We start from the raw sequence: 24,005 nt of genomic DNA, 5'->3' as shown, positions 1-24,005 counted from the left end.
AAAAGATTTATATTAAGAGATGCAGAGAATACCAAAAAATAAGAAAACACCCTATTTTTATATATTTTATTATATATTTTAATGCTTTTAATATTTTTTAAAATTAATTTTGTTTCTATAAATAAAATACCTTAATTTCTTCTTACAATTTTAATATTTATCCAAATAACATAGATGTCTACATCTTAACTTTTAGACATCTTAATCTTTAACGGAAAATCTTGCAGTGGCCACTATATATGATCAATAACTGATTAATGCATAAGATTTTAGAGAGGAGTGCATGTAATTGAATTTTAAACATATTTTTATGTTTCATAGAAGCTTACACCAAGAAATATGAAAACATCAGAGAGGAAAAATTTTGATATCTTTTCTGCCATTTAATACCAAATAATGGATCATTAGAGACCATTGAGATGGGGTTAACAATAATTAAGTAGTATCTTTATACTATTTTTGTAGTACACTAGAATAAAAATTTGAAAATTTTATATCACAATCGCAATTAGTGATCTCAAAAACTTTTCAAAAACAAAACTTAAAATGGAAATGAAATTTACTACATTGACTTTACTTTTGTATTCCTTGTCATTATATTGAATTTTCGTTACTTTTCAATACAATAATATAAATATAAACATAAGTATAAAGATAAGTACAAATAAAAAGCAATTAATGTAAATTTATATATATTACTTTTTATTGCTATTTTAGGAGTATTTAGATTCAATTATATTATTTCTATTACATGTCAAAAAGATAATTATTTTACGCAAGAACTTTTTGAGCAAGAATTATTTCAAACATACGTATGTAAAATTATATTTTTTAAGTCTAAATATGTATATAGGGTGTCCCAAAACATGTGGGTCAACACTCGTAAAGATAGAAGGGATCGAGATGAACATAAAAGTTCAATATTGTCTTGGGTTAGGTCTTGGGTTTAGGTGCACCAATAATCGAGGTGTTAATTTTTGAAATTATGCGAATAAGAGCGCGTCAAGGGAAGATCTCGATTCGTTCAAACCATAACACGGAAGAAAAAATCTATCGTGAATATATGATAAGTTTTATTAATTTACTGTTCACAATTACGATAAAAATTAATTAGATTTTTTGCAGATTCCATACATTAATATCTTAATTATTGGTGGACTTAACTCAAAACAATATTGGACTTTTATGTTTGTCTCAATCCCTTCTACCTTTTTTACGGGTATTGACCCACATGTTTTGGGACACCCTGTATATATATTTTAAACGTTTAATAATGTATATTCTTAAAATATTTGTATTATGTCCATGGACATTTGGACAATCAGAAAATCAAAATCCATCGAAATTAAATATCCATTGGATTGGACTTAAGCATTTCTATTTTTACCTACTGTCGCAATATATAAATACCAATCAACCATTTCTCCGTCGCAATAAAAATGAAGTTCTTGCACTTTCATTCACTTCCTATATCTCGCATGCCGATCAGTGTCTGCTGTAAAATACGAGCAAAGTCCCTCGTGTTAGTCTCGCTGCACGATTTAAATGACGAAATAGCGAATAGAATATCCTTCGGTCGTGGATTGTAGCAGCAACCATAACCATCGGAAACTACTGGTCCGTAGCAAGCAAAAGACGCTGTCTTAAACGGCAACTTTAAATCAGAGATATGTCGATTAACGAAAATGCACTTGTCTTTTCGTTAAAATATTTTTGCGTTCTATCTCTGCCAAAGTTCTTTAGGACTTCAATTCTGAATTACCTGACTTGATGTTATATTGAAATGTGTACTTCTAGTATAACCAACATCTTTGTATAATTCTGGGAGCTCCATCCCTTCACTTTTTGCGATCATTCTTAAGCCGAACAAATGTCTATCGACGCCTTGACCAGTTATAGCCTATACAAAAAAAGAACGTTAAATTGACAGCTTCCGCGTTTAATTATTAAGAGATAATAACACAGCCACATACAAAAATTGGTCTGTACTACGGATCGCACCATGATGTCCTCACGTATGTTGAGCTGCTAAACACAAATCCGGTGAATTATCCCATCACTCACCATTTTCCGCGCGCAGCGGAATTATTGCAATTTTCAAGGTTTTTAGATCACTTTTTCGATTAAAAAAAAGATAAGTAATAAAGCAATTCTGACACCGGATTTGTATTCAGCGGCTCAAAATACATGCATAAAAATATCATATTCTGGTTCATGGTACAGACCAATTTTTTTGTGTGGCTGGATAATTAAAGACGCATGTCAAAATGTACAGCAGAAATGTATGTCTTACTTGCTCGGCAAGTTTTTTATGAGCATTTATAGCTTTGATCAACAATTTCTTCTTTTGCTGTTTGTTCTCGCAATCCGCGAGATGCATAGCTTTAACGAACTCGACCGATTCAATGCTAGTGGACCTGATGCATTCAGTTCTGGCATTTATGAATCGTCGTAATGCCGCACTTTCGTATTGAGCCGGTACCTTTCTATGCAAATTATAAAATGTCACTTGCATCGCGATCTGAATAAAACTGTCGGGACTCAGTTTAATCGCTTTTATGACGTCTGTGCCGAATTTATCGAATGTAAAACATTCCATGTCTATGTCGTTTGAAATCCTATGAGAACATACGTTGTATTTTTTTCTACAATACTAATGTAATTATAATTATAAACAAATGTAATTAACTTACTTATCTACTGTATCAGTAGCTATCTTGATCGCATAATCTATAGCGTCATTTGTTTCGAACTTCAAAAGTTCTGGTCTCGGGAAATCTTTAGATTTTACATCCTTTGCGTTATTTTTTTTTTCTGCTCTGGAAACACATGGAAAGTTTTATTCGTTTTATTTTAACAGAACAATGGTTTCTTATAATTGTTATTTACATATATTTTAATACGTGATCCTGAAGAGCAGCAATCGGAATTCCCTCGCATGGACTGTGTTCGAATCCCATGCCCATAAAACCATCAGTGGATACTATATACTGTAAAGAGTGTAAAGATATGTTTCTTGCTTACAATTAGTATTAAAAACTTAGTATCAAAAGATTTTATCTATTAAAAATTGTTTGATATATTAGGTAATGATATATTTGATATATTTGAATGACATATTTGAATTGATTTTATAATATATTTTACTTGCACAGTATGGTCGTGCCATCTGTTACCAGCGTTTGTGCAACTATTGTAGCCTGTCAATGCTTGAATCGCTCTGACCGAGGCATTATTTTTTTCCTTAAAAGCATCTTTAGGTATATCCTTATCGAGACACAATATAAACAAAGAAGTTTCTATATCCTTTATTATATTTCTATTGTTACCCAGTTCTGAAAATACGATAATGATTTGGGACAAATAATTAGAAATTATACAGTAATTACAGTAATTAGAAATTAAACAAAAAATTGTGCACGTTCGAAAAGGCAGAAGGCAAGTTGTACAAAGATAAAAAAAAATAAAAAGAAGATAAACTAAAGTAAACCTAAAAGTAAGTTGTAGTCTTTCACCCAAGTGTCTTTGTCGTTCCCAGTTAAAATTCCTATAGGTTTTCCCTGGATACACGAGCGATTTGCAATATCTTTTATGGCAGCCACAAGCTTACCCTCGCTTAAAATGCCGTTTTTATCGACAACGTAAAGTTTAAAGAACTGTAATATAAACAAGCTGTATCTAGCTATATTATTTCATCGGATTGAATACTTACATTATTATTGCATATGATTATTATGTGTGTTGCCTCATCTGTGTGCAACAGTTTATCGACTATTTCACTGCAGGATTGGAAAGTAATACGTTACTTGTAACGTCGTTACCGTTACCGTTACTTTTTTCTGTAACGATATAGTAACGCCGTTACTTTTCTTTTTTAGTAACGAAAAAGTAACGATTTTATATTTTTTTTGTAACGAATAACGCAGTTACTTTTATCGTTACTTTTAAATATATGGCCGGTACATAAACGTGGAAATAGGCTACGGTCCACTTGACGCTACAAACGTTTCGAAGCATTCTTTGATTGGTTAATTCGTAAAAATGTTTCGATTGGTCAATCAAACACTTCGAAGCATTCGTAGCGTCAAGTGGACCGCAGCTATAGTCTGGTAGAAAGCAAGAAGACTAGAGAACAAGAGAGAAAAAGAATTTTTTGCATCTAAAAAAAGAATTTATCTTAGAAAAAGATTTCTTTTTGCATCTAAAGAAGAATTCATAATTGGTGACGTAAAAAAAAATTACTAAATGAATTATTTTTCATTCTTTGTGCTATCTGGATATATAATAGGTATATAAAATAAACGTTTAAAGTGTACAAAGTATATAAAAAATGTAATACGTAATATAGATATGTACTGAAAAAAAAAATAAAAGTATTTAAAGATAAATATCGTCCAATTTTATATTCTGTACGTCTTAGTATCCTATTTTATAAATATGTCTTATCATTAAGAAAAATGTAACGAAAGTAACGATTTTTTATTATTTTTAATAATGCGGTAATGCGTTACTTTTTACGACCGGTAACGAGTAACGGTAACAAGTTACTTTTTATCAAGAGTAACGGTAACGATAACAAGTTACTTTTAAGAAGTAATTTTCCCAACCCTGGTTTCCTGTGTGTGCCGAGTATCATAGCATAAAGCTGCATGTCGAGTGGGTCGTTGCGAGTCATTTCTTGTTTCAATTTTCCACTGTACGGAATGTTATTGCAGATGAATATATCACAAGAAGCACAAAAAAAAAAATAAAAACTATGTGAAACTCACTTCTTGACCATTTCATTGTAATCACATACTCCAGCAATGAGACGGGCTGCGTACACATATACGTCATCTGGTTGCTGGAAAATAATTGGAGGCCCAATAATTCCAGGACTGGAATGCACGATCACGGGCATACGATATCCTAGGTATACAACTTCCAGCCACCAATCTTTCATCTAAAACGAGCAATTCTTAATTTGTGTTGTTCACCGAACTAATTGATTTCGAATAAAATGAAATGATAAGCACCCAATTATCAGTGTTTTGATATCTTTCACGTAATTTAGTGTGTAATTGAGATCCTGCACTCGTATGACTTATAAAATCATCAACAATCTTCTTCGTATTTTTATATTCGTCATCAGTCAATAATGGCTTTACAGATCTATAATTAATAACTTATGAATAACGACACTTGAAAGATAAAAGGTATAAGACACTTGAAAGATAAAAGGTATAAAGATGTACCTTAAATAACGTTCTGCAGTTTGCTCAAGATCAGGAACAGGTTGTTTCGGAATTGGACACTTATTTAAGTTTAATGTAGTTATATACTGTTCAAAGAATGAATGGTGCTTTACGCTGTCCATTGTAAATTTAATAAATTTTCTTAAAAGCTTTCTTTTTCTGTAAAAAAATACATGTACGCACTTATTGTATACTTCGACATTGGAAAGTTAGCAAAATGTTGATACAACAGACCCGCATAGAATATCAAAAAATGTTAACAGACTGAACTCATTTGAGGCACCATTCTACTAACCAGGGACCCGAACCGCCCCGGAACCGGAACCGATAACCATTTCATAATCGATTTCTAGCTGAATTTTTTAGCTGAACCGAAACCGTAAACCGTAACCGTATTCCGTTAAATTTATTAAATTCACAGCACTGGAACCATAATCAAAACTATAAAATTTTGTTCGGTTTACGATTTTTTCCGGTATATTTTTGTCGGTTCTTAAAATTTATTTCTACATAATATTTTTATATTTTATACTGGAAAATCAATTGCTTGTTAGAGCTAATAAGATATTCCCAGTCGGAAATGCAAGTTGAATCGACGTTGAATCGACGTCGAATCGACGTTGATTAAACGTCGATGGTGTCTAATCAACGTCTAATCAACGTCGATTCGACTTGCCATTTCTGCTTGGGTTCTGTCGTAAAGAAATAGGGTTATTTATTGTATTTTATTTTTATTTATTCTTTTTATTACATTGAATTGCATTTTCAAACATTCTTTTCAGTTTTTTTTTAATTTTTGTAATATAAATGTTTTAGAACACCAGAAATGGAAAAAAAATGAAAAAAATGAAAAAAAAGTAAATATAAAAATATGTTTAAAAAGTCAAAGAAAAATAATAAAAAAATAGAAGAACTGTCACCATTTGAAAATAATAACATTTTTCTTATTTATTCAATCTTCTTTTTTTGAAGCAATAGATTTATTGGTGGGACAATAAAAATTGATCGTTTCCATATACTTAATTATTTATAAATATTATATTACATACCAATAATTAAATACTATTATATAATTACTTAATATATAATATTATATAATATTAGAATTAAGAACCAAAAAAACCGTAATTTAAATGGTTTTGGATTCTTGCATTTGCCAAATAGCCGAAACTAAAACCGGAATTATTTTCAAAATACTTTATTAAACCGTAACCAAAATCAAACCGTAATTTAATTCGATCCGGATCTCTGCTGCTAACATTCTGTATAGAACATTTTACATCAACAGACTGGCAACAAAAATCAAACAGACTTTGTTACAAAGCAGCGAAGTCTAATGCATTTCTGCTACCAACCTGTTGTCAGATTACTACACGGTAAAAAACATTTTGTATTTATGTTAAAATTTTTTCTTGTAAAAAGTTTTATGTTAAATTTATAACACAGTTGTGTGTTAATTTAACATATTGCTGTTGTTTTAATTCAAATAAAGTGTTAAATTATTAGAATCACCCCCTTATATTAAGAGCGGGGGCACGCAGGTCCTATTATACCGGCCTTTTACTTTAAATTTACTGTCCATGGTGAAAATGTCGATGTTGCTGCGGAATTGTATTACAGAATCCGAGGAGACACCTTATAATGTCGCAGAAACGGAACGGCGTCCGAACGAGCTCTTCGCAAATCCCGATGAGGAAAGCAGAGGCAGGAGATATTTCTCGCAGAGCCACGAATAGAGAACCGGGAACGGCATCCCGAAGAATGAGGATGCGACCGCTCGAGGGGAACAGAGCCGTCGTCGGCAAAACTGCAAGGAATTTGGCCACAAAGGACACGGAGATTCAAATCCCGCACCTAGAATTTGCGAGTGCGTAGCGACAGCGTGCGTGACATACCGCACGCGAATCAGGCCGCAGGATTGCGACCAATGAGGGCACAACCCACTTAGGCAAAGTGGGGCGCGTCACGGCGTGGCCCCCGCACTTCCCGCAGGATCGGCGATCGAATGATCGATCCTCACTTCGGCTGCGGAAGTGCTTCGAGCGAGATCCCGAACAAAAGCGAACAGTATTGTGAGAGGACGCAGGGGCCGAGCCGAGATTCCGAGGAGGCAAGCGAGGAGCAGCATTGGTGAGACAAACGTCGCATAAAATTGTAAAGTCGCCGATTTCGCGATCGCGGTGTCGGACCGCAAATCTTACATTATCTGGATTTCGTTAGACCACAGAGTCGTTGGTATTCCGAGTCCTTTGTAATCTCGTCGCCTCGCCCGATCACGCCTGCACGTGTGAATCCGAGTCTTTCGTTTTTCGTTCGCATTTTCGTTGCGCGCGCCTATACAACGCAGCCAAGTCACTTCGTCAATTTACGTCGCGGAATCTTGTATTATTTCACATTCGATTTCGTCCAGGTATTTGTCCACGGTTACTTACCGTATCATTTGCGAGCGATTATTAATTATTGCATACGTTCCCCACGGGATAAGCTTGTTAACGGGAGAGCACGAGCTCAGAGCGTGTCGCGCGAGCAGCAGAGCACCGTATGTGTCCCGGCCGTCCTTAGTGATCGCTCTCACGAAAGTTCGACGACGATTTACTTACGTCCGGAAAGATTTAAGACAAGCTGGAGAATTTCCTTGTATACTGCGTCGCGCATTAAATAATCGTTCCCATCCCGAACAAGTTTAGCTCGAACGATCAACGGCTCGTTGTACGCGGATTATAGTCGCTGCTCGGCCACGTAATTGTTGTATTTGTCCGAACTCGGAAATATAATTGTTAATTTTCATTGTTTTAAATAATTTTACATTTTCGATAATTCTCTCGCCTTCCCGATTCCATCCGCCCGTACCGAACTTCCCCGTCTATCAATTTTCAGGGCTGAGTAGTCGGTTATCGAAGCCGCCAACATCCGCGTCGCTTATAATTACTCGCCCTTTGTTTAGCGCTATCGTTCGGGAGATCATTCTCGCGCATTCCGCAAAAGAGTGGTATGCTCTTTCGTACCTAGCGCCCAATTGTTTTTTTTTTCAAAGAAATTTACGAAACCGCGGTCATCCCGTCATCTGAGGCGACGACCCGGACAGGGGCGAAGTTTCCCGTCGCTCGTGAGCAACTTTAGCGTTGCAAATTTAGCGCCCAACGTGGGGCTCCCTGTGAAAGTAAAGCAATTAAGATTTTGACTTATTGCTTTTAACGGACTCGGAGGAGCGAGAAAAATATCATATTTGCATTTAATTTTGTGTAATTTTTAATGCGATTCTGTATTACCGCTATCCGTGCTAATCTATCTTTTTTCAGTAGTGTTAATTTGTGCGTGTTGCGAATTCTGTCGTTTTTGCATTAGATAATTCGGGGTCCAGATAATTTCGGTGTCGCGAGTGTTAAGTGCTTCTGAATTCCGCTTATTTTCTATTGCTGTGTTGAATCAACTATGCTGATCGCCTCGTAGCGTATTTACCACATCGCGTTCGAATGTCGCTATTTCTCTCTGCCGAACTTCGCGCTCCCAATTGTGTTTACATTCTCGAACTTGCATGCCGAGAATCTTTCTGTATTCCTAGTTTTACTTAAATATTTTCACTTTCTGTTGCTAATCGGTACTGGTCATTTCAAATTTTGTTTGCGACAATATATAGATTTGTTTCAAAGTCTATTTATTCCGAGTGTCCGCTTACTCGACTTAACGTTATTAACGAAAGTCGTAGGAGGAAATCCACAGCAGATACGCGTATCCTTGAGAGATACGTTTCGTTAACTCTCGTTTTCAAATTCGAATTCCGAGATGTCGGAGGGACGATCGCAAGAACTGTCACAGCGGAGTCAAGACAGCGAGGGCGAGATCGGTGCCCCGTGGGTACCGCCGTCGGCCTTGAGGAGTGTGGGGGAGGGTACGTCCGCGCCGTTACACTTGTCGACCCCCGCGGACATACGATCGGACAGCCCGGCGCGATTCGACGACGGAGATGTCGCCGGCTCGGAGCGCGTCGCGTCTCCACCACTCCCGCGCGCCCGCGATTCTGTCCCGTGCTCTCCTAGGCGGAACACCGCCGTGGATATGTGTCACGTGTTGCGTAAAATGAACTGTACGTTTTCGGGATCGCGTGACAATGACGCGACGGCTTTTCTCGATCGAATTGAGGATTGTCGCGCCCTATTACCGGTCGATGACGAAGATTTATTTAAATGTTTGCCTTTCTGCCTTACGGGAACCGCACTTTATTGGTTTAGAAGTCGTCGCTCGGAGTGGCAAAGCTGGGAGGAGTTCGTGGTCGCGTGGCGCGCGCGTTTCGGTAATTTCGCGTTGCGCGATGAAATTTTACGACGTACACAGGAGGAACATGAGTCGGTCGCGGAGTATCTCGCCTGTATGCAGGGCTTTTTCGAACGTTTGAGTCCACCGTGGACTCTTGTTGAGCAGTTAAATTACGCGCATTGTAATATGTTACCGCATCTACGGATGGCGATTCGCCGCGACGAATTTGGCGACTTCGCTACCCTCGAAGCACTAGCCGCGCGCGTAGAGATGAGCCGCGAGGCTCGATTGCGTTACCGCGCCCCTCCGCCCCCCGAGAAATCTTTATTTCCCGAGTTAGCCTATTGGCCGCCGAAAAAAGCGTCCGGCGTTTCCGAGACCGCCACGACGGGGATCGCCGCGTCTCAGGGAAGTAAGAAAGCCGCCAAGCGAACTCGCATGTTTGCAAAGAACGTCGCTACCGCGACGACACCCGCCGCGCCGTTTACGGCAAAGTGCTGGAATTGTGACAAAGTCGGGCACATCGCGCGCGAGTGCGGGGAAAATCGCCGCGTATATTGCTATCGTTGCGGGAAGAATAACGTCACCGTGAAGACGTGCCCGACATGCGCAGGAAATGCGAAGGAGAGTCGCTAGAGCGGGTTACCACGACTCTTACCGAATCGGGACCTTAATTCCGCCGACGACGTGAAGTATTTGAACTTAACGTTTCATACGTCGGAATTACCGAGAGTTAATTGGTCATAGAATCGTCGACGCTTCGTGGATCGTTGTTGCCGCGGACATTATAAGATCGCTCCCGTGTAGCAAATACGTTTCACATACATTGTCTTGATTATTCAGGACTTATTTGCGAAGTTGAGTGCCGCGCGCTAAGAGCTGCGAACGGGAAGTTAATACGAGAAGCACTAGAAGATCTAGTAATTTCGTGATGGAAAACGTCGAGATTCTTAATTATAATGGGACTGAATTTATTAATTGGTGGACGTTGCGTTCTTTCGCCAACGATTACGGAATAACACACACCATCGTCTCACCGTATCACTCACAAGCCAATCCTGTGGAAAGGGTGAACCGCGTTCTCAAAACGATGATTATCGCTTTTCTCGATCGAGATCACCGAGAGTGTATCTAAGCAATTTTTGCTTGGCGTACAATATCGCACATCACTTATCCATTGGAACGTCACCCACTTTCCTAAATTGTAGAAAATTCGAGCTATCTCGTTCAGTGCGTTGCCGTTGTGAGAACGTTACCGAGGTACGCGCAAAACGGAGGAGTGAACGGTCAACGGAATGAAAGACTTACAAACTTTGCACAGTTGCGGAAAATTTATAACAGGCATATCAAAAGCAAGCTACATATTACAACGCGCGGAGGCGTGATAGGTCATTTGGGGTGAGAGAGTTAGTATTGAGGCAACAGCATACGTTATCATTTGCTACTCAGAACATTGCCGCGAAACTATCACCGAAATTTTATGGACTCTTTCGAGTTAGACAACTCATCTTGTAGCAGACGGACGGATCAAAGGCCCCAACTCGAGCTCTAAAAAAGCGTCCCCGATAAAGCAAGCCCACCCGGGCAAGGGACACGGAGAGGAGAGTTTGCAACCCTTTTTGAAAGCTACGCGTTACATTTATTTCTTTTTTTATTTTTAGTTTTGTCGTTTTGTTCGTTCTTATCTCCCCTTCCATGAAAAGGACGGTTTGTTTTTTTTTGTTTTTCTTCGCTCGCCTGTGACTCCCGAACAACAATTGGAAGAAGATGATAAGTATTTTTTGTATGGTTCTGCACTCTCTATGTGCGCCTCAATAAAGTTCTACGAGTGCACGTTAGTGATGTTATTTGTTGTGTAAACGTCTCTTCCCCACCCCCGGATATCATGACACTAATTTGATGGCGAGATAGAGAGTTGATTCTGCGGGAATGGAACTATGGTAGCGGATTCAATGGTTTCGAGGTAGAAAAATTTGTCTTTGTTGGATCATCCGGTGATGGTCGCGCGTGAAGAGTTGGCGTCATGGTTCAACGTGGTGGAGCGACTTATTGCAGGCGAAGGAGTTTTACGTCGTAACTTTGAGTCCCAGAAGACCGTAACTTTGAATTCTCCGTCATGTCGATCTTTCGTTTTTTGCGGGTTCAAAGATGGCGAGGAAGCCGCGGTCCAGGGATGCTTTTCACGTGACGGAATACTTTCCGGGCCAAAAAGACCCCACAATATTGACGTTTGCGAATGGCGGTAGCGCCAGTGTTGTTCTCGGTGACTTTTTCTCGCGCATGCGCGTTGAATGTAAGTTCAAGAAAAGTATCTATCTCTTATGGAAGAGGATGCTCTTAGAACCTCCATTTTATAGCTCTCAGGATGCGGTCCCATGGAGCGGATTATGCGGAAGCGGAACGAGCGAATCACCAATCACAGGACCGTTTCGACGGAATCTTTGAAAGAGTTCTATTAGAATGATCTCGCGATTGGTGATCCGCTCGTTCCGTTTCCGCATAATCCGCTTCATGGGACCGCACCCTCAATGTTAGTGTTATTACTGTTATTGCAAGTATTAAAAATAATTACAAAATTACACAACAACAATATAAACGTATGATTTCGAACATTATATTATTAATAGTTACAGAATAGAAAATAAAAGTTTGTAATGTAATACTTGTAAATTAATCTATAATTAATTTTATAGTTATAATTTCTGCTTTAGAAATTAATAGTAAACTTGTTAAAAAATAACACTACTGTTAATATCATTAAAAAATTATCTATTCAGAAAAAGATGAAAAATGTATGTATCCATTTAAAAAATTATACAAAAAGACAGTACTTTTTAAAATATATTTTATCAATTAAATCAATTTTTCCAACAAAGAATTAATATTAGTAAATTACGTATCATTGGATTTTGCTGTGGCTGCCTTGCGCATGCGCGAGAAAGAGTCACTGAGTAGCGGCCGAACGCGGCAAGCATCTCCCCTCTTCTTCCGAAAAATTAGCGATGATTGATCCGAAATCGATTCGCAATTGGCGATTAGCAGGTGGAAATCGGTGGCTGTTGACGTTTATCAATAGCCAAGACCTCCTCGGTCTTCTCCGGGCAAGGGGGAGTTGTGACAGCTGCGGGCTGTTATTCGTCAGAAGGGCCGCAAGGGCTCAACCGCGTTTTCACCAGGCGGTTTCTGCGTCCTCCCGTTCGGAAGTAAGCGCGAGAGCGTGGCACGTCCATTTTCTGTTTGCGTTTCGTCTGCTGTTTATTTTGTTTAATTCATGTTATTTCAAGCATTATATTGAGAGTGCGGCGGAAGTCGGTGACCGCAAACTATTAAATTTGTACTCTTTTGACGCTTTGTCCCGCTCAAAAACGCCTAGAGAGCGACGGAATAGAAAAGAAGAGCGAGCTGCCGCCGAGGGATCGAGACCCGAGCGAGGGTACGCAGGTCGTACCACCCTTTTACTTTGCCTTAAATTTACTGCCCATTGTGAGAAGGTCGATGTTGCTGCGGAATTGTATTACAGAATCCGAGGAGATATTATAATATCGCAGAAATGGGACGGCATCCGAACGAGCTTTCCGCAAATCCCGACGAGGAAAGCGGAGGCAGGAGATAATTCCCGCAGAGCCACGAGTAGAGAGGCGGGAACGAGGCATCCCGAAGAACGAGGCCGCGGCGAAACTGCAAGGAATCCGACCACAAAGGACACAGAGATTCAAGCGCCTAGATTCTGTGAGTCCGTAGCGACAGCATGTGTAATACATCGCAATTTAGGATTGCGACCAATAAAAGGGCACGATCCGCTTAGGTAAAGTGAGGCACGTCGCGGCGTGGCCCCTGCAGAATCAGCAATTGATCCCCACTTTGGCTGCGGAAGTGCTTCGAGATCCTGAGCAAAGGTGAACAATCTTGTGAGAGAACGCACGGGCCGACCCGAGATCCTGAGGAGGCAAGCGAGAAGCAGCATTGGTCAGACGAGCATCACATAAAATTGTAAAGTCGCCGATTTCGCGATCGGGCGAGTCGCGGACCGACCGCGAATTTGTCTGGATATTGTCTGGATTTTGCCAGACCTCAGAGTCGTTAGTATTCCGAGTCCTTTGTAATCTTGTCGCCTCGCCCGATCACGTCTGCACGTGTGAATCCGAGTCTTTTGTTTTCCGTTCGAGTTTCGTTGCACGCGCGCGCCTACACCGCAGCCAAGTCACTTCGTCAATTTACGTCGCGGAATATCTTGTATTATTTCACATTCGATTTTGTCCAGGTGTTGGTCCACGGTTACTTACCGTATCGTTTGCGAGCGATTATTAATTATTGCGTACGTTCCCCACGGGGCAAGCTTGTTAACGGAAGAGTGTAAGACCAGTCAGTCGTGTTAGCACAACCGATCACACCGAGAGCGAGACTAGATGGCGCGGCGGCACCGACGTGCAGACGCCGCAAGGGGGAGCCCCGCAGAGAGTCAGTCTGCACGCAAAAAGCGACCTGACACGCACGATAGTCAATAATAAGCAATAATAAGAGGTTAACCCGAGTTCTGTTCATTCTAACACCCCTTACATCTCAGAAGTGGGATAACCCCCGTTGAAGCCAAAGATATATACGTACGATCGCCAAGTGCCATGGGAAGGCATAGAAGCGAAAGTAAGAAGCATAATGAAGGCCGTCCGTCTGAACGGGACCGACGCCATAGCCGTCGAAAGAATCGAGACGAGCGATACGATGAGGAGTCGCCTCGCGGTTCTCATCAACAACGCGATCGTCGCCGACGACGCAGCGACAGCAACCGTAGCCGAAGCAGTACTCGCGACCAAGGACAACGACGTGACACAAGCAGAAGCAATGATTCGTCGCCAAGGGAACGCGTAAGACAAACGAACGATAGCGATACGCGACCTTTTTTTTACCGAATTAATCAGAACGTTAGCCGGCACGCGAGTAGAGGGAAATAAATTCCCTACGTTAGGTAACGTTATACCAGAATTTGATCCGATGAACAAACATCAAACGATTCAGAATTGGTTGACGAAAGTCGAGGAATGCGCCAAAATGTACAAATGGGACAGCGATCAAACAATACACTATGCCATACCCAGACTTTCGGGCGTCGCTAAGACTTGGTATCAGTCCTTGCCAACGATGTCGTTTTCGTGGGCAGAATGGAAGAGTAAATTGATAGAGTCGTTTCCTAGCAGTGACGATTATGCCGAACTGTTGAGTGAGATGTTGTCGCGAAGGGCTCGGTTCGGCGAGTCATTAGAGCTCTACTTCTACGATAAGATAAATTTGTTAAATCGCGTAGAAATAAAAGGTAAGCGCGCGGTTGATTGTTTGTTGCACGGCGTAGACGATCGTACTGTGCGTCTAGGTGCCAAGGCCGCGAAATGCGAGGAACCCGAACAAGTTTGAAATACTTTCAATCAGTTAAGCAACGACAGCGCGAACTGGAGAAAATTAAAAGCATTTCGGATAAAAAACTTAATTCCACGACAAATAATCATAACGTTAGCGCCGCGGAATCCAAACCGCGACCAGCGGTTACTTGTTACAATTGCAACGAGCAAGGACACTACAGCTTTAAATGTACTAAAAAGATCACGAAATGTACGGTATGTCGTAAATTGGGCCATCAAGCTACGGACTGCCCGAAACAGCCATCCAACGATGAAAGCGAAGTACCCAAGGAAAAGGACGTAATGTTAGTTAAGGTAGATAACGCGAGCGACAATAAATACGTATTAAACTTAAAAATAAACAACCGACCCATTGTGGGTTACGTCGACCTGGGAAGTCAGTGCTCATTGTTGAGATACAGCGAAGCGATCGATCTAGGAATCACGTGGACGAATGACGACTTACCCGTTATGCGAGGCATTGGTGGCAATATTGTCATACCCATCGGCGTCGCCACAGTCAATATTGAAATTAGCAGCATTACTGAGACCGTTGATGTTTACGTGGTAAATGATAACGTGATCAAGTACGGCGTATTGATAGGGCATAGTTTTACTGAAAAACCGGGAATTGTTATAACTAAGACGACCGATTCACTAATGTTTTCACGGAACCCGCCGAATAAACTTGCTTTGAGACTACGGGATGACGTGGTACTACAATGCGAAAAATTGATTCCTATATCGGTTTATTGCGACAACGAATATTCAGGAAACGTATATGTAAGAGGATCGTTGCGTGGTAAACCAGGTAGCGAATATTATCTAACACCGGGCGAGTACGGAATACTAAACGGTAAAGGAAGGCTATTAGTACAAAACGTTTCAAGGAAAATTTTCGAATTACAGAAATCGTTATTGATTACGCGCGCCCTACCGATCGGCAAATGCGAAGAAATAGGGAGTTTAGAATTGACAGATTTGGAGTGTGATTCAACCTTAAATTACGGCAATCAATTAACCAAAAAGAATTGACTAAGCTAAAAGAAATGCTAATAAAGTACAAAACATGTTTTTCGCGTAATTTGAAGGATCTAGGATTTACAAACGTCGCGCAAATGGAAATAGAGTTGACCGATGCAAAACCCATCGTATATCGCCCGTACCGACTTTCGCTTCCGGAACGACAAACGGTGCGAGAAATGGTGCGGGAAATGATCGACGCCGACATAATAAAAGAATCTAATTCCCCTTACGCCAGTCCAATTTTGCTTGTAAAAAAGAAAACGGGTGAGAAAAGGCTGTGCGTGGATTATCGCGCACTGAATCACAAGACTCGCAAAGAACATTACCCTCTGCCATTAATCGACGACCAGCTGGATCTATTAGCGGGAAATTCCTTGTTTACCACGCTAGATCTGGCCACGGGCTATTACCAAATCCCCATAGCGGAAGAATCGCAAGACAAGACCGCGTTCGTTACTCCGGACGGCCAGTACCAATACAAACGAATGCCGTTTGGACTGGCAAACGCGCCGTCTATTTTTCAGCGAACCATGAATAAAATTTTAGCTAAGGCAAAAAACAAATTCGCTCTAGTTTACATGGACGATGTACTGATACCGGCGCGCTCGTTCGCGGAAGGCCTCGAACGATTGGAGGAGGTTCTGAAATTAATAGGCGAGAGCGGATTGACATTGAAGCTAAGTAAATGCAACTTTTTTTATGAACAAATCGATTTCCTAGGATTTGAAGTTAGCGAAAATGGAATCCGACCGGGTTCGCGAAAGACCACCGCCGTCTTAAACTTTCCAGCCCCCAAGAATGTACACGAGGTTCGACAGTTTATCGGACTTGCAAGCTTCTTTCGAAGATTTGTCAAAAATTTCGCTTTCATTGCGCGACCGCTTACTGATCTTTTAAAAACGGGATCCGGATGGAAATGGACAGACGAACAGACTAAAGCTTTCGATACCCTAAAAGAAAGACTTATAGAACGACCCGTGCTGGCGCTATACGACGTTAAACTAGACACGGAATTACACACGGATGCATCAAAATTCGGGATCGCGGGCATCCTTATGCAACGAAATGTTGAGGGGATACTCAAACCTGTCGCGTACTATAGCCGAAAAACGACTAACGACGAACAAAAACTTCATTCTTACGATCTCGAAACCTTGGCGGTAATTGCTTCTTTGCATCGCTTCCGCGTTTATTTATTAGGCGCGAAATTTAAAATAATCACGGATTGTAATGCATTACGAACTACGCTAACCAAACGCGATCTCGTGCCGCGTATTGCGCGATGGTGGATTCAATTCCAAGAATACGATTGCGAAGTCGAATACAGACAGGGCTCGCGTATGGCGCATGTGGACGCGCTAAGTCGCAATCCAGTGGAGGTCGATGTAAATGAGGGAAGATGTGTTTTCGATGTATTGCAAATTGACGTAAAAGACTGGATAGCCACAGTTCAGAGCGCTGACGATGAAATAAATAAAATTAAAGGAATACTGGCGGATAGTGAAACCGAGTACGTGGCAGACGTACATAAGAATTACAAATTAAAAGGAGGTCACGTATATCGAATAGTCGACAACGGAATTAAATGGGTAGTACCGAGGGGAGTTAAGTGGCAGGTACTCCGAATGAACCACGACAACGCGGGGCATTTCGGATTCGAAAAAACGCTAAGTCGCGTTAAGGAGTTATTCTGGTTCCCAAGAATGCGTCGATTCGTAAAGAAGTACGTATCCGCGTGTTTAGAGTGCGCACACCATAAGGCACCCGGAGGTCTCAAAGAAGGTTTATTACATCCAATAACTAAAGTCGAAATACCCTTCCACACCATACACGCCGATCATTTAGGTCCGTTTATTCGCAGCAGGCGAGGCAACACATACCTGTTAATAATAATCGATGCGTTTACAAAATATATTAATATCAATGCCGTCAGAGACACAAAAACCGCGACAACTATTAGAATCTTTAAAGAGCATTTCGGCTATTTCGGAACGCCAAATCGCCTTATTACGGACCGAGGTTCATGCTTTACAAGTTCAAAATTTACATCCTTTACTCAAAAGTCCGGAATAAAACATGTATTAAACGCAGTAGCCACTCCTAGAGCTAACGGTCAAGTGGAGCGTTTTAATCGAACCATAACGGACGCCCTAGGCGCCCGATGCCACGGTGAAAAGGATAATACGTGGGACGAGTACATAGGCGAAATCCAGTTAGGCATAAACACTACCGCAAATAAATCAACGGGAAAAAGCCCTTCCGAATTATTATTCGGATGTAGATTAATAAACACGTCCGAGAACATAATTAGCGATGTAATTTATCCAACGAGCGACCGTATTGGCGGCAATGATCTGATAAACATGCGATCCGAAGCAAATGAGAAAATGCGGAAACAACAAGACTCCGCGAAAAAGAATTTCGATAAACGTAGGAAGTTACCTACTCAATATAAAGTCGGAGATTTAGTAAGAATCGAGAGAACACTAACAGATAAAACAATGCTAGGTAAACCTAAGAAATTAATAGCAAAGTTTCATGGCCCATATCGTATTACAAAAATTTTACCGAATGACAGATTTTTAGTCAGAGATACGCCCATAACACGTAAAGGCAATATACGATATGAGAACGTTATAGCAATCGATAAGTTACATCCATGGCTTAATTTTAATGCTCCGACTAGCGACGATAGTGATAAAGATTATGATCTAAGAAACGAAAAGGACAGCGATTAAAAGAAATCGAAAATAACGTACAAATGTTAATTGAAACCGAGAAAGATCTTACAAAGTAACCGAAACATGCGAGTTATGAGCGATTAGTGCAGACCACGAATAACATCAATAGATATCGCACAGATGATCGCAGATCATAACAGATCACGTGAAAAACTATTACAAATCGTACCATATGTAAATGCGTAGGTCGTGAGCGATCAGTGCAAATCACAATTAACGCTAATAGAGATTGCACAGATGGTCGCAGATCATGACAGACTACGCGAAGACACACGGCATAATATATAACTTTAACTACGAATGTAGGTCGTGAGCGATCAGTGCAAATCGCGATTAACGCCAATAAAAATTGCACAGATGGTCGCAGATCACGACAGACTACACGAAGATAGACAGCATGATGTATAACTTTAACTACGAATGTAGGTTGTGAGTGGTCAGTGCAACCATAAAGGGTATAGTACGGATGACCACAGATCGCAACAGACTACACAGAATTACAAGTTTTAGATATGAACACGTAATATAGTAATGTAATTTGCACATTGTACAGACGCGAAAGTCGTAAGTAATCAGTGCAAAACGAGAGGCACAGATAATTACAGATTACGATAGATTACATAAGACTGCGATTATATTGTAACTCTGTATTGTTACTTTAAGAAACCTGTGAATTATAACATTGATCGATACCTCAAGCAAATACTATGGTCAGAATTAAATGCAAACAAATCATACATCCACTCCGGAGTGAGAGGACTCACTCCTAACAGGACGGCCGAGCTGTAAGACCAGTCAGTCGTGTTAGCACAACCGATCACACCGAGAGCGAGACTAGATGGCGCGGCGGCACCGACGTGCAGACGCCGCAAGGGGGAGCCCCGCAGAGAGTCAGTCTGCACGCAAAAAGCGACCTGACACGCACGATAGTCAATAATAAGCAATAATAAGAGGTTAACCCGAGTTCTGTTCATTCTAACACCCCTTACAAGAGCACGAGCTCAGAATGTGCCGCGCGAGCAGCAGAGCACCGTATGTGTCCCGGCCATCCTTAGCGATCGCTCTCACACCGAGAGTTCGACGACGATTTACTTACGTCCGGAAAAATTTAAGACAAGCTGAAGAATTACCTTGTATATTACGTTGTGCGTTAGATAATCGTTTCCGTCCTGAACAAATTTAACTCGAGCGAGCATCGACTCGTTGTACGCGGATTATATTTGCCGCTCAAACATGTGCACATAATTACGATATTTGTCCGAACTCGGAAATATAACTGTTAATTTTCATTGATTTAAATAATTTTACATTTTTGGCAATTCTCTCGCCTTCCCGATTCCATCCGCTCGTACCGAACTCCATCAATTTTCAGGGCTGAGTAGTCTGTTATCGAAGCCGCCGACGTCCGTGTCGCATATTCACATATAATTACTTGCTTTTAGTTTTGTACCGCCATTTAGAGAGTAACTGTCGCACATTCCGCGGAAAGAGTAGTACGCTCTTTCGTACCTGACGCCCATCGTCTTTTCTTACGAATGAGATACACGAAAACGCGGTCGCCCCGTTATTTGACGACGACATGGGCTGGGGTAAAGTCGCTCGTCGCTCGTGAGCACAGTCACAAACAATATTAAGGGGGGATTCTGGTTTAGAAATTTGAAAAAAATGCAAAATTTATAGAAATTTTTTTAAGTATGCAAAATAAAAGTAATTGCTGTTACACATTTTGAATATATTATTGTATATTTAAAGTACAAAAAAAATTTTTTAGTGTAGAAATATGGCCGTTAAGCTGACGAAAAAGAAAGATGCTTCTAGCGTCTCGCCACCCATTGTGTATGTACATTCTAGAGCGCGTAAATTTTGGCTGAAACAAACGACGCAACGTTTTTTTATTAATCTCACATAATTTCTTCCTATACCTAAAAAAATCGGAAAAAATAAAAAATTGACAAAATTTTAAAAAAAATTTGTTTATTTTTTATAAAAAAAATTTTTAGAATTGTGTCAATTTTTTTTTAAAGTATATATAGAAAGAAATTATGTGAGATTAATAAAAAACGTCGTTTGTTTCAGCCAAAATTTACGCTCTCTAGAATGTACACAATAAATAGCGAGATGCTACAAGCATCTTCCTTTTTCGTTAGCTTAACGGCTATATTTCTACGCTAAAAAATTTTTTTTGTACTTAAATACAGTAATATATCCAAAAAGTTTAACAATAATTGCTTTTATTTTACATACTTAAAAAAATTTCTATAAATTATGCATTTTTCGGACTTCTAAATCAGACTCCTCCCTTAATACATCAATTTTTCCGACTATTATATGTTTAAACATATCAATGAATTGTAGATTGCCTAATGCCCGAATCACACTAGCAATTGGTGATTGCGTCTGCATTCACGTTTGCGTCTATGATTGTTTCTTGACCAATAGATGGACGGCTAAATAAGAATTGCTAATCATAATCGTCAGCAGCTGTCTTCTGATTGATCAAGAGGCAATCGTAGACACAAACGCAAACACAGATGCAATCGCCAATCGCTAGTGTGATTCGGGCATAACGGTCTGCATCAGATCTTCGTGAAAAATATAATTTTTTCTATTAAATTTAATTTCTTAGCTTTATTTGAACTACGCGCCAACAGGTTTCGTTAGACTTACAACACAGTTATTAAGTTAAATTTTGATGCTGAGCATCTTAAAATCCCCCTTCTCCAAAAAAAACTGGAAATTAATTTATTGCGAAAAATAATATCGCAAAAAAACTAGTTTTTATAGATGTTTGTAATTTTTCATAAATTCCACTGTAGAAAATCACAATTTTCTACGTGAATTTATGAAAAATTACAAGCATGACTCAAATCGTGTTGTTCGACATAAAAGTGACGTAAATATGAAGCGTAGTCTATAATATATGGAGTAAACTGTAGAATAAGGAAAAGAGTAGCAAAAAGTAACGATTTGCCATATAATTTTCTACGATTTTATGAACTAACAGCATTGTTTGTACTGTTCGCAGCCATTTCTGCGCTCTAATTGACCGAGCGTAAGCGTAAAATATGTAGTAGAAGTAGGAAATAAAATTGATTTTTTCGCTTACGTTCTTACACCTACTGTTACTTCTTACTCCACGCTCACTCCATGTATTGTAGACCACGCTTAAAGTGCGAAGTTGTAATTATATCATAAAAAAATGTAGTGTTCGTATTTTTTTGCGTAAAAAATTGTAAAAATATTTCCACCAAGAACACTCATACATGGATATGCCAATGGACACACACACACACACACACACACACACGTAGCTTGCTTAAATCAGTATACATGTACTATACAACTAAACTTGAAAAGATAAATCTTGCACAAAGTCTGCTGTCAAGACCAAATACCATCATGAACATATAATCTGCATGTTTATAGTCCCGTATCACCAATATTGCTATAAATTATTGCCATTTATGTCATAGATAATTTTAAAAATTTAAATTTTTATATAAAGAAAATAAAGATAATTTAATAAATTTTTATTTGCTTGTGGTTAAATTCGTATGATCTGATAGGCGTGATTAGGATATTTTAATAAAATACATACGCGTACATATGGTGAAAATTCTAGCTCCAGGTAAGAGAATGAACAAAAGCAAGTGTACGTTGTACAGATTGCTCAAAGTCTAACGCGAAGCAGAAGCATGGGCATGCATTTAAAGATTTTCACTTTGCATGTATGAGTTGACGGTCATAAAATACAATTTTATATATTTTGCGACACAAATGTTTGTTCAATACATATGCAAATACAAAGACGTAAAGTGTGAAAATATATTTTACAATTTTCTATTTGTATGTAAATTGAAATTGAATTTAAACAAAATTAACAGAAATAAAACAATTTAATTTTTTGACTGTAACTGGCCAGATGTATTTTCAATATGAGCACTACGTTTTGACCTCAAGTTTGGGTCCTTTTCAAGTGCAATTTTAAGAACTTTACATTAAACGCATTAGAGCCTATGAAATATGTTCAGATGTATTATTTAAAAGACTGGATAACAAACTATGTAATATAAGAAAGTGTCACAATATCATATAAACTAATAATAATATTTACATAATGTGTGTCATAAAAATTATATAAATTGTCAAATAATATCAGAAACATAATATATGCATGGTAAAATGTTGAACTAATAACGGTACAAAAGATAATGAGATATAATCACAACGACAACAGTCAACGAAAACAAAGTCAAATGCGTTAAAATAAAATAAATAACATAACAAACTACGTGGATTTAATAAGTCTGTCATAAATATTGGTCAAATTCTCACTGTCTGTTTGTAAATTAATTGTATATAATTGTGTTTTTTAATAAAAAATGTTTTCCACAATCTCGCGTTTACGTGTTACGACTTCTTTATATAATATTCCTGGTTTTGACCAATTAAAATTATGCCCATAACTAATTCTATACTGACTGATAACAGAATATTAACTTGTTTTTTAATATCACGTTGATGTTCTTTCATACGCGTTTTGACGTGTCGCTGGTCTGCCCAATGTATACAGCATTATTATAATCACATTGATTACAATAAATTTTATATACAAGTTGTTATATATAAAGTTTGTTTTAAATGGTGTAATTAATCTTTGCCTCTTTTTATTAAGTAATTAAGCTTCTTGGGAATTTCGCCAGACTTATAATACAGTTACTAAGCTAAATACTGATGCTCAGGAGCATCTTAAAATCTCCTCATTCCCGAAAAACTGTAAATAAATTTATTGCGAAGAAGAATACCTCAGCCGGTATTCGAACCTAGATCTCCCATCATTCCATGAGGGAAAGGAATTTTGTGATTATAAATATTTACAAATAATATTGAAATAGTATTATATATGTATCATGTATGTTCAAATTTGTGAAATTTTTATTTTAAAATATTTGAATAATAATTATACATGCTGTAATATTTTTCTTTTGTTTTAATTTCTATAATAATTACAAAATTATTTTCTAAAATATATTTAGCAATAATTGCGCTAAGATAATTCTCTGTTATATTACAATTATGCAAGCATTTATGTCTAACATTAATTTTTTTTAAATTACTTTACATGTTGCATAAGTTAAATTTATAATTAATAATTTTTTAAATTACATTTACAATTATGACACATATATCATACATTACATTTTAAAATTAAATAAAAATTAAATTAAAAGTTAAAATTTTTCTACATTCTTTCCTATTCGAGTGCAATGCATGTCGAGTTCTATTATTTGATATAGAAAAACAAAGCATATTGAAGCTAGGATAAGAAATAAAATTATACTTTTAGGATATAAAGAACG

At 38.8% G+C, this 24,005-nt stretch overlaps 2 protein-coding genes across 4 annotated transcripts in view; both read right to left on the bottom strand.

Moving 5' to 3' along the window:
- LOC118645134 overlaps positions 1-24,005 on the bottom strand; it is a 198,243-nt gene that overhangs the window by 102,357 nt on the left and 71,881 nt on the right. The gene's annotated exons all lie outside the window — the stretch shown is intronic.
- Positions 1,237-22,813, bottom strand: LOC118644107 (carnitine O-acetyltransferase-like). Of its 3 annotated transcripts, XM_036285616.1 has the most exons (13): positions 22,244-22,813; positions 5,235-5,393; positions 5,016-5,151; positions 4,770-4,942; positions 4,608-4,694; positions 3,713-3,779; positions 3,491-3,656; positions 3,148-3,335; positions 2,890-2,990; positions 2,694-2,819; positions 2,294-2,618; positions 1,763-1,900; positions 1,237-1,654 (listed from the first exon to the last, which is right to left on the bottom strand). In XM_036285616.1, exons 1-13 carry the CDS (start codon positions 22,249-22,251, stop codon positions 1,457-1,459), a joined length of 1,872 nt encoding a protein of 623 aa, XP_036141509.1. In that variant the 5' UTR covers positions 22,252-22,813; the 3' UTR covers positions 1,237-1,456. The 3 variants fall into 3 exon arrangements, with proteins under 3 accessions (XP_036141509.1, XP_036141511.1, XP_036141510.1); XM_036285618.1 differs by lacking the exons at positions 5,016-5,151; positions 5,235-5,393 and having other exon boundaries at positions 22,244-22,811; XM_036285617.1 differs by lacking the exons at positions 5,016-5,151; positions 22,244-22,813 and having other exon boundaries at positions 5,235-5,324.

This window comes from Monomorium pharaonis, chromosome 4 (assembly GCF_013373865.1).
Source record: "Monomorium pharaonis isolate MP-MQ-018 chromosome 4, ASM1337386v2, whole genome shotgun sequence".
NCBI classification, from domain to species: Eukaryota; Metazoa; Arthropoda; class Insecta; order Hymenoptera; family Formicidae; genus Monomorium; species Monomorium pharaonis.
This window is presented reverse-complemented; position numbering and strand designations above follow the sequence as displayed.